Here is an 11,645-nt window from a genome sequence, read left to right as displayed (position 1 = left end):
TACTAGAGACTTAGTGAGGCTTTATGGACTTATCTCGATGAGTGACTTTAATATATGTGATATGGTTATTACCTTGTTTTCTTATATTAGTATCCTCTGTGGATATGACTTGGTTTTATAAATGTGTTTTCTATTAAAATGTGATTTTTATAATTGGCCATCGATTTATTTTTATTAAATGTGATTTGACTCATGGATTGGAAATATTTGTGAAAAAGTGATTTGAAGTGCATATTAAAATGTTTGTTAAACATGAGGGCTAGTAGGGGACCGTTACCCTAGTGTCACAGGGTTAGGTGACACCGAGTCTGCACCATGTAGCAGTGGTACATGGAAGGTCCTGCTTGGTCAATTTGTGATAGGGGACCATACTATTTATGGATCGCGCTTGGTTAATCTGTGATAGGCGATCCTTCTAGCCATATATATTTAGGAGTGATCATGCTTGGTTAATCCATGATGAGTGATCATTGCCTATGACCCTGCTTAGTTAATCCATGAAGGGGGGTCACTAGTGGTTCTGCTTGGTTAATCCATGATAAGGGACCATGGTCATGCTTGGTTAATCCATGATAGGGGACCATACTATTTATGGATTGTGCTTGGTTAATCCGCGATGAGCGATCCTTATAGACATACATACTTAGGGGTGATCATGCTTGGTTAATCCATGATGGGTGATCACTGCCTAACAGATTCGTAGGAGTGACTCTACTTAGTTAATTCACGATGGGGGGTCACTACCTACATGGTTTCTCAGAGGTTGCTCTGCTTGGTTAATCTGCTATGGGGGGCCACTTCTTGTTTGGTTACTTGTGTAGGCTTTAGCTGAACTGCATTCCTCTAGCCCTAGTTTTTAATGTATTTATGAACGATAGTTTTGAGAATCTTTGTGGTTTGAATTAGAAAAAGTTGTTGGATGTATGGGTGGCTCCTTCGGAGTTTTTAGTGACTTGACTATGATTTCATAAATATAAACTTATATTTGAGATTTATAAACTATAATTGATGGCCTTCCTTTTTATTGGTTATCACATGAATTATTGTCACTCACCCGAGCTTCGCAGCTTATCTGAGTCCTGGTTTGCCAATGCACCATTCCCATGATGTAGGCATTGATTATACATGTGACAAGTCTGGGTAGATTACAAGAAACTGCTTGATATTTTGGTTCCGTTGAGTGGTTTGGAACTCGATGTTGTTGGATTCTGTTGAGTGGTTTGGAATCCTTGCTCTTACTCATTTCCATAAGGTTCATCTAGAACCCTAGATTCGAGTGAATTGGAATTACCCACAATAGACCTTGTGAATATAAATTAGATTACCATGTTATTACTCATAATCCAAGTAGGGAATTATATAGAGTTCCTTAATTAAATTCGTGAAATGATATGTTATCTCATTGATTGATTAACGTAGTTAAATGTTAAAATCATGCATCTTTGATTCATGAATTGATTAATTGATGGGATTGTGGAATGATGTTGGATATGATTGTTATGATTATGATTATTTTAGTTGATCAATGTGGCTTGAGAATAAGATTGTGGTTTGTTGGTTATTTGATATGTTACATGCTATGGATGGTGGTATCATGTTGAAAACGTAGTGATTTATATGATGGATGGAATGGGAACCTTGAATGTCATGTGGGTTTGTTGTGTAGCCTTGAACCTAGTAACTTCATTTTTGTTAAGTTCTAATAATTGATTAAGGAATGCTATACTTTTCGATTTGAACGTACTGTGATAAACGTCGGAGTGTAATAAATGGTGAACTACGAATGACTTGATCCCTATTTAGGGTACGTAGGCAGTCTAATGAGGAGGTTAGATGCAGCCATAAAGCATACGAAAATTACTATGAAATCCGAGTCTTGAGCTATGCTTGTACGTATCTCGGAGGCGGGGTATGTTAGATATACGGATACTTGGTGATGTCACGTGTCGGTCCTGGATGTATGTTGGGTTCGGAGCATGACATGATCTTTGGCAAATGACCTGCCAAAGTAGGGGACACACAAGGGAGGCTCTGAAGAGTCGATCCTTGCTTTCTTGAGCTCATGAAGGGTGCAGTGGCATGAGTGGGGATATTATGAGCTCAAAGGCCACTTTGATATCTACCTGAGCTTGAAAGCCCAAGACCTATAGGACATGCAACGCCTAGTCCATTATAGTTACATGTGTGGTCTGCTCACGACATTAAGGGTAAATTCATTGTATTAAGCTCATAGTCCACGTGTTGTTCTCATAGTGGATGTGGTTAATTTATGTCTCCACAAGTACAATCACTCATGACCGCGTGGATAACTTCATGCAATTAATGAATGCGTGTGGGTGATTGTATGTCCTATCATCATATAGTGTTACTAATATATGCACTCGGTGTTACTAATTGTATAAAAAAAAAGCGTGTTTCTTTTGTGATGTCATTGGATCATTCTCTGTGTGTGTATCAGGGTTTGAATTTTCAACCCATTAGCTTAACAGGGTAGTAGAGTACTACGACACAAACCCGTTAAGATAATAAATTGACACAAATACAACACATTTGTCGCGTCTACTCGAAGGACGATCTAAGGGTTATTATTTGAGGAAAGGGATCCTCTATGGATCCCTTCCTCCTAATCCACCAAGTCCGGAGATCCGGACCATTGAAATTTGATCCAACGGCTAAAGTTTTTATAACTTTTAAAGTGGGTCCCTATTTGTAGCCGTTAGATCAAATTTCAATGGCCCGGATCCCCAGACTTGATGGATTAGGAGGAAGGGATCCAGTGAGAATCCATTCCCATTATTTGATACATGAACCCTTCACCCATGTGGATGGGTCAGACGGTCAGAATGGATGATGGTAAATTTAAAATGTAGCTGTGGGTTGCATGCAAAGCATTGCACACGAGAATGTTCCTTTGGATGTGGGAGAGTAGTATCAGAAATATATATATATATATATATGACGAGGGAGGGGCTATTGTATATTCTATTATTATAAGCTCTCGTACTAAAGAGACGGTCACAAGGGCACGTGGTGGCTGATTCCGCTTGTTATGTTATTAAACCAGTACTGGCGACTTTCCAGTAAAACCGTTGAACCCCAACCTCCTCCCAGCTGGAGATAGCTGTCCAATCCCCTCCCCATGTGACCCCACTGCACACAAACAACACACACATACATAGATAGAGATCCAATACAATGAAAGAGAGGAAGATATATGCTCAAATATTGAGTTTATAGACTTTGGACATAAAAAAACGAAAATAACTAATTAAGAGAGAAGATTCTCTGTTACAATCGGTGACATCACGTAATAATTATCTAATTGATAGAGTACGTGATAATCATGTATGCTGTGAGTGGTGTCACTGAAATAATATATTAATTTCAAGAGAGTTTCTGGAGCAATAATCAAGTTGCCTTGTAATTTTAACATTACCTTTTGTGTATTTTCTGGGTATATATAGGAGCTTATGTTGAAGCTCTTGTAATTTTGGTTTGGTTTCTTTCAAGTCATCTCTCTCTTTCTCTCTCTCTCTCTCTCTCATCATCTCAACATTCCAAGGCGAGAGTTTGATTGATACACAAAACAGTTAACATTATTTTGTGTGCAATATTAATATTATGGCACAATTACCTCCAAAAGCTCCAAGCATGACACCCAATTGGCCTGACTCTTCACACCAGAAGATGCCGCCTTCAATGGGCGGCTGTTTTGCGCCCAATGGAAATGCCATTGCCGCCACCACGTCCCAAAACCCTAGTTGGGTTGATGAATTCCTCGACTTCTCTTCGGCGCGACGGGGATCCCACCGGAGATCCATCAGCGACTCTATCACCTTCCTGGAGGCACCAATGCAGGAAGAATGCCGCGTCTACGCGGCACCTCCAGGCTCAGGCCCGCACTCCCACTCCCAAGCTAACAACAATCATCACGAGTTTGATAGGTTTGACGACGAACAATTCATGTCCATGTTCACCACCCATGAAATCTCCGCCGCCGCCGCCGCCGTGGTGGGACCTACAGGATCGTCGTCGAACCCGTCCACGCCTTCGGATCATAACAGCATCAACGACGATGAGAAAGAAGCGCAGGGGAAGCAGCAGCAGATCAATAAACAGCTAAAGAATGAATCAGAAGAGGTGGAAAGCCAATGCGAATTACAAACCACATCCAATGATAGGAAAATTGATCCCAAAAGGGTCAAGAGGTAATCTTCATGCACACACACACATATACATATGCGTGTGTATATATATACATATTATATATCTATATGTGAGTTTAATTAATTTTGTTATTTAATTAGTTCCTAATTACATAATTTTATTGTGTGTTGCATTAGAATTTTGGCGAACAGACAATCTGCACAAAGATCACGGGTGAGGAAGCTACAATACATATCAGAGCTCGAACGCAGTGTTACCTCTCTGCAAGTAGGTTAATTACATAATTTAATTCTGATTTTAATTAATTAACTTGTTTGTCAAACAAATCACTGAATATTTTTTTCTTGTCTTGCATCAAAACGAAGGTTGAAGTTTCAGTGTTGTCACCACGGGTTGCATTTTTCGATCATCAACGCTTGCTTCTAAATGTCGACAACAGTGCTCTCAAACAAAGAATTGCAGCATTGGCGCAGGATAAGATCTTCAAAGACGGTACGCACGTATATCATCATTGTCCTAATTTATCATGCATAATTAAGTTAGTTAATTTTAATTTCACAACATAGAACAATCAGAAATATGAATCTTGTTCGCATTAATTTTAATTTCGTTTAAAGTTCAAGATATAAGAAAATTCTACTCCGGTGCACGATGCTTTCAGACTTCTGAAAAACTTGTCTCTTACAGAAATGCGAGTTGCACATGTTTTGTTTTAAAAGCTGGTGCACCAGTACCGTAAAAAGTAAAATATATAGACAACATATATAAGATAAATTTTAACTTTGTCATTTGATTTCACGTGTCTAAATATTAATTTTAAGTTTCCCTTAAATTAAAGGAAGAACATGCATAATTGCCCTTCAATCAGTTGAGCTCCTAGCTACTAACTTTTTCTTATACTGGTGTGAGATCTAATTAATTCCCTGGCCATGTTAGGAAAAAATTAAGAGCTACAGCCCATAAAAGGTAGTTAAAATTGGTACTCAAAAGTAGGAAAATGGAAATTATACCTTTCGATTGCAGATAAAGACACTTATTTGATCCACCAAGAATGAATGCTCATAAAAAAGGTCATCGCATGCATGCTAAGAGTAGGAAGAAAATTAAGGAGATAATGAAATATCATGTGGCATCTCACTAATTGGTTCAATTGCAATATATATAGCTAGTACAGTATATGTTCCCATGTTATAATTAAATTTCTTCATTCTAAATTAGATTCGTCAATATATAGTACTAGAATGACGTACGAAAATTAGTGTAATGTTAGAGAGATTATATTTGTCAATTACTGTTTAATAGAAATGATTCCCTGTTGTCTATGTGGATACCGTTTTATGCACAGGAGCATTTTTTTTACCTTATCTTTAGCTCTGGTGTATGTTCATCCCACACACTACTATGCAAATTGTCACCTATTAAGTAATTAACCATAGTTAAAACTTTGCAACCGAATTTTTCTGAAGATATGAAATGAAATTGTGAGGGGGCGAGAGAGGGGAAAAGGGAGCGTGGGTGAAAAACTGTAAAAGCGACAGAAAATCTTAATTGCAGGATTTTAAAATGATTAATTAGCTTAACAGATGTCAATGATAGAGATGTATATTGGACATACACCAGAGTTAAAGATGGGTAACACAAATGCTCCCTTTTATGTTTTCAAGATTTGGTTCACAAAAAATGTGGTTGGATACATAGTATTGTAGAATATATAAAGTTCCAAATTCTTTTAAGGGTTGTTAGGTGTTTTCTATGGCTATGCATGTTTTTCTTTGGGGTTGAAATTTAGGAGGGAAGAAAAGTGATTAGGGATAAAGTAATTTAATTGTCACTAACATATAGGCATGTGTTTACATGTGTACATGTTGATTGATCATGTGCACATTTTAATTTATATAGTGGGTTGCCACATGATAATGAAATGGTTTTAATTTTATATTAATTTGAATTTGTGCAAACAAATATTGCAGCTCATCAAGAAGCATTGAAGAGAGAAATAGAGAGACTAAGGCAAGTGTATCACCAACAAAACGTCAAGAAGATGGAGAAGGTTGCACAATCACCAACCTCACTCACGCCCCGCTCAGACACCATATCTAATCCTCCTCCTGATCAAACGGAACACCTTCTCAATGTGTCCTCATCCTGATCATCATCATTGCCTCTACACTTCGAAAAAGATTTACATACAAGGAATTCACAGCCACGGTCATGTTCTGGCCCAAATTAACTATGTTAAAAGAGTAAGAGAGCAACTTGCGTGGAATATATTCACTATCATGTAGCATCTCTGTCTAATAGTACAACGTCACGCGTAAGTTTATTTGATATTTCATTATTGAACTGCGACACCACATTGCAGAAAATCCGTTCTATACGAGTCAGCTCTCGTATTTTCTCAGTATGGTTATTCCAATCCAACTGCTGCATGCAAACACTATAAGACACATTCTCCAGCCACTACTACTAGTAGTACTAGCCACTAGCTAGCGAGGAGGAAAGAAGTCACATTGTTGGGTGACTTGATCTGCTGCTGCTGCTGCTTCTTACCTGTAGAATCACGTGATGTGTTTAGCTTTAAAGAAGGGGACCACTCAGATAATGTATGATTGGTTTGGAGGGAAGAACATGTGCATCTCTTGTTTCTTTACAAACTCAACAAAAAAAGAACGATTAGGGTCGTCTTTGCTTGATAGCTGGTTTGGAGTGTGTAGTGTGATGCGATCATTCTTTAATGTTTTATATGATTTTTTTTCTCCTTAGTTTTTCTTTTCTTTTGGATTATCTAGTGGGAGAAGGCAAAGTATAGTGGGGATGTGTTGGGATGAGTAAAAGTAAAGGTTGTCAAGGAGGTGCTTTGATGTCAGATTTGTTGTACATTTTAGTGTATTTGCTTGTTTGTAACACCTTCATTCTCTGCAGTAATTCATCGAAATATTTCGGTTTGGATGAAACTTGCATCCCGGACGTACACATATCTTACTTCTTACAAATACTTTGACATTTAGATTTTGTAATCTACACTTGGAGATTATTCCGACAAAAAAAATCATTCAAATAGAAAATCATTTATACATCTAAATGTATGAAACATCTCTAGCACTTTTCTACTCATGATAATGCTAATGTTGTAAATAAAGTTCTTGAACATGTCATTGATGTGGTTTTGGAGAACATTGCTCAGTTATAGTAGTTAATTCTGAAACTAAAGAATATGGTGTCCAGTCTCCTAAGACCATCTCCAATCGAAGGAGGGCCAGAGGGATCTCTTTGGCCCTATAGTCCTTCAAGAAATTAATATTTTAATGAACAATGTCGGACAATTTTTCTTCCCATCTCCAACTCAGGGGCCAGAGGGCCATAGGCCAAATATAGCCCTATGACAAAAAGCCATCTCCAACCGAGGAGGCCAAAGGGCCATGGGGCCAAACATAATTTATTATTTTAATTTAAAAACTACAACAACTTAAATTTAAAAACTACAACTATTTAAATTTAAAGTCTATAATCATCTTCATCATCATCATCCGCCATTGTAAGATTATAGTTAGAGGTAAACAGATGCCGTCGGGCCATAATTTCCCTCTTTTTTCTATCAAGATAGGCCTTACTCATTGGAGTGTAATCCGAAGTGTTCCTTTGCATATTCCTATAGTATGGAATGGTGTAGGAATGACTTAGGTATTTATAGGAAAAAAATGAGATTTTTTTAAAAGTTTTTTTTTTTTTTCAAAAAATTTGGTGAAAAAAACATTTCAAATCCAATGGCTAACTAACGTTAGCTAGCCATTGGATTTGAAAAAGTGGCCTGGCTGGGGTTGGTTAGGTTGGGCCAGCCGGTTGGCCCTTTTCTCATTTTTTGGCCCGGTGTGGCCCACGACCCCTTTGGCCTAGCCCTCAGTTGGAGACGGTTTTCATGTCATTTCGAACTATTTTCAACCCTCTTACCCTATGGCCGGATCGGTTGGAGATGGCCTAAGGTATCTCATATTAGTAATTCGGTGATCAAGCCGTCTCCTTCATTCGATTCATCTTGTGGTGAATAATTGTTTGGTAAAATTGGTAACATAAACTTGCAGTCCAATAGAGGCACGTCGACTTTATTTATTGGGCTTCATTAATATAATATCTACTCTTAGGCATTGTTTCTCCTCAACAAGCTACTTTTATTTTCAAGCGACATAAAATGGATCATAGTGACCTTATTTATAAGTGCTTCAATGTGATGGATAAATAAATCCCGTGATGGCAACGTGGGACTTAAAGTTAATACAACTAAGGCCTTTGATACATTAAACTGGTCTTTTCTTTTGCAGGTGCTTACTAATTTTAGTTTCTGCACTTGTTTTGTGGACTATAGGTATCTACCATCTTAAGATCTGCTAAACTGTTCATCTTGATCGATGGTTCTTTCCATGGCTTTTTCTCTTGTGGTGGGGGAGTGCGGCAAGGGGACCCTATATCTTCGTTGCTTTTCTTCTTAGCTGAAGAGGCTTTATGAGGGATCTAAGTTGATTTCAGTTAGATGGGCTCACTATGCCAATTCCTGCTTCAAGAAGTTGTATCTCTTCTTCTCATGTACTCTATGCAGACGATCTATTCATTTTTTTGCAGAAGTGATGATATCACTCTGCGTTGTCTACAAGGTTTCTTAGATGGCTATAGTAGGGCCTTTGGTCAATTCATCAGTAAGGAAAATGGTACTTACTATTTGGTCCCTACTTCAAGGAATCGTAAACTTGTGGTTGAGCATCAATTGAGGTTCAGAGAATATAAAGTGCCTTTTGTTTATTTAAGAGTTCCCATGTTTTGTGGCAAGCTTAGGAGATGTCTTCTTCAAGCCTTGGCAACTAAAGCAAAAGCCAAGTAAACAAGATGGAAGGAATGATTTAATCAATGGGAGGCAGAGTTCAGCTAGTTCAATCCGTTTCTCAGAGTATATTTTCGCATAGCTTTTCTGCTTGTATGTGGTCTTCTTCATAAGTCTCTTTCACGATGCACTTTAACTTTATTTGATTGGATGAAAGGACCTCAAAGAAGATTTTTTAGAATGATTTTCTACTTCTTATACACTTTTAATTTGCAGCCGTCAGATCGATTAAATTAAAGAATATCAAATAATAGAAATTAACAAGAAGCGTTATGTGTGGATATCACACCCCTTTAGAATTTCTTGGTCTCAGGTTTATGCAAAAAAATTGAGAGTGGCTTGAGATTACATGGTCTTTCCTCTCTAAATGCTATGACTCTTGTTAAAGCTTGGATCTGTTGTTATCACTTCTGATTCTTCATTGAGCATTTACTTTTGTGAGAGGTTTTAACTTCATGATTGTTTTCACTCTTTTGGTTACATGCGATGGCCTAATATAAAATCCATTCTTCATATCTTATTTCAGAATTGTCGTTGGGTGTTTGAAAAAGCTAGAAATGTACTAGTACTTTTTTCTAGGTTAATAAGTGGCGGTGAAGGTTGTTGGTGCTACTGTGCGTACTAAACGAAACTTCATCCAATTTCTTAATTGGAAAAAGATTCTCAACACCTTGGAAACAACGAAATATGTATATACCTTAGTAAATTTTTACCTTCGCCTTTGTTAATTAGATGTATTATTCTCTCTTTCAGAACACTAGTGTCAGCTTGTATCCGACTTAACAGCTTCCCCAACCTAGGATGATGATCTATCATTTGGGCAGCTTTATTGAACTTTTAATTGGAATCTTCGCAGTTTTTTCTTTATAGAAACATGGATAAAATTAACTTTTAATAAAAAATCAAAACGACCCACTATGATGATTACAACGTGACCACATTTTTATGAACACACAATATATATACGTCCTCTACATTAGTATGAAGAAAATAAATTTGAAGTAACAAAAAATTGCATCTACATAATACAGGAAACAACTACTTGCAAATAAGCGTGCTCATACCAATCATGCAATGTAAAATAGTTGGAGACATTCTGATCGCATCCACGTAGTGAATAAATTTTCTACTCATTAGTTATGAACTTTATATTTGTTCTACATAATAAATAGAATTAGTTCTACTTTATATCTATGTAATTTAAATCAAATTTCAATTAGTTGTTGATGTGGACCATGATTTTTCAAAGTCGGAGTAAGGCTGATCCGAATACAGTTACCTCAAAAATTCAATCATGGACTAATCAGCTCCAAGTGAAGCAATATCAGACAAAGTAGTGGTGCCACCATCACCTTGATCCGGGGCAATAGATGAAGTCTAAGCGACTTTGTTGGATGACCATGCTTCTTCTGCAAGACATGTGATCTGATACGGATATGGACACAATCAGAAATTCTAATAAGTCTTGGAGTTCTTACAATCTGGGAATTGGTGTGCCTCTCAAGCAATCACTCTAAAAGGGTGCAACAACTACTTAGTATCCTTTAGGATTTTACCGGCTTAGGGTGGAGATTCTATCCTAGAAAGGTCTCTCTCCCCACGGTATAAATCCACTCATCTAGGATTCATCTCTAGTAACGCAATCTTTATACTTAAATTCTCTCCCCACTGCTTGAGTCTAAAACTATTTACCAACTTGACCGTTGGATAGCCTTTGGCCGGCACACCCCCGATCCTAGGCTTGCTCACGATTGTTTATTATTTTGTAGGTTACTTGAGTTTGTGCACTTCCTCAGCATACAGTAGTGCGCGAATTTAGTTCCAATAGTTCACTTATCAATATAATCATTTATACCCTTTATGTTTCACATTATAGCAAATCGAGAGATTCTTGTGTAGAATGAAGCCCTAGCCCGTAGTATGGAACTTATGTGGATTTATCCATCAAATTAATCTAATGGTTTAATTCATCTACGTGGCCACGTAATTACGTGTACATTGAACGTTAGATTAATTAGTTCATTTTAGTGGATTGTTGGGTAATAAACGGAGTTGGAGCTGGAGTTGTTGTCATCTTTTTTGTCTCCCAATTCTTTCTACTCTACGTTACCTAAACAATTTGCAAATATGCAAAGCTCTACGCCTAAAACATGCAAGAACCATTTGCAAGCTAACTAGCTAGATAGCTAGCTCTACAGACAAAGGAAAAAGACTAAATGAAAAGCTGCGTGCAAGCTTAATTTCAGCAGCCTCCAGCAAAAACATGGCAAAGAAACTTGCAAAAATATTCCTTCTACTCCTAGCCATCTTGTTACTTAAACAAGCCGGCTCCGGCCAAAGTCAGTCGATTACAAATGATGACTTGCCATTGACTATGGTCACTGATGGAGGAAACCAATTATAACTCCAAAACCAAAATGTTTGGGAACCAATTTTCTCTGGGCTGCTGGACTATTTGTTCTCATCAGATAGCACCTGAGAAAATATCGACATATGGGTTCTTGCCATGTACGTCAACGGTCCTGGGAAATATCATAATCAAAACTCATACACATATGACATATATATACTATCGTATAGATACGACGTGTACAAATCATATATATAA

The 11,645-nt window shown here is 37.5% G+C and overlaps 1 protein-coding gene across 2 annotated transcripts; it reads left to right on the top strand.

Annotated features, from left to right (window-relative positions):
• The first annotated feature begins 3,127 nt into the window (after positions 1-3,127).
• On the top strand, positions 3,128-7,121 carry LOC126634168 (basic leucine zipper 34-like). 2 transcript variants are annotated; one of them, XR_007627231.1, is made up of 5 exons: positions 3,128-4,208; positions 4,344-4,434; positions 4,533-4,659; positions 6,138-6,410; positions 6,530-7,121. XR_007627231.1 is itself a non-coding variant. In XM_050304657.1 (4 exons), the coding sequence occupies exons 1-4, from the start codon at positions 3,622-3,624 to the stop codon at positions 6,314-6,316; spliced, it is 984 nt and encodes a 327-aa protein (XP_050160614.1). In that variant the 5' UTR covers positions 3,128-3,621; the 3' UTR covers positions 6,317-7,121. The 2 variants fall into 2 exon arrangements, 1 of the variants encoding a protein (XP_050160614.1); XM_050304657.1 differs by having other exon boundaries at positions 6,138-7,121.
• Positions 7,122-11,645: the final 4,524 nt, after the last annotated feature.

This window comes from Malus sylvestris, chromosome 9, assembly GCF_916048215.2.
Source record: "Malus sylvestris chromosome 9, drMalSylv7.2, whole genome shotgun sequence".
Lineage (NCBI taxonomy): Eukaryota > Viridiplantae > Streptophyta > Magnoliopsida > Rosales > Rosaceae > Malus > Malus sylvestris.
Note: the sequence above shows the minus strand (reverse complement) of the source record. Positions and strands in the feature narration are given on the sequence as shown.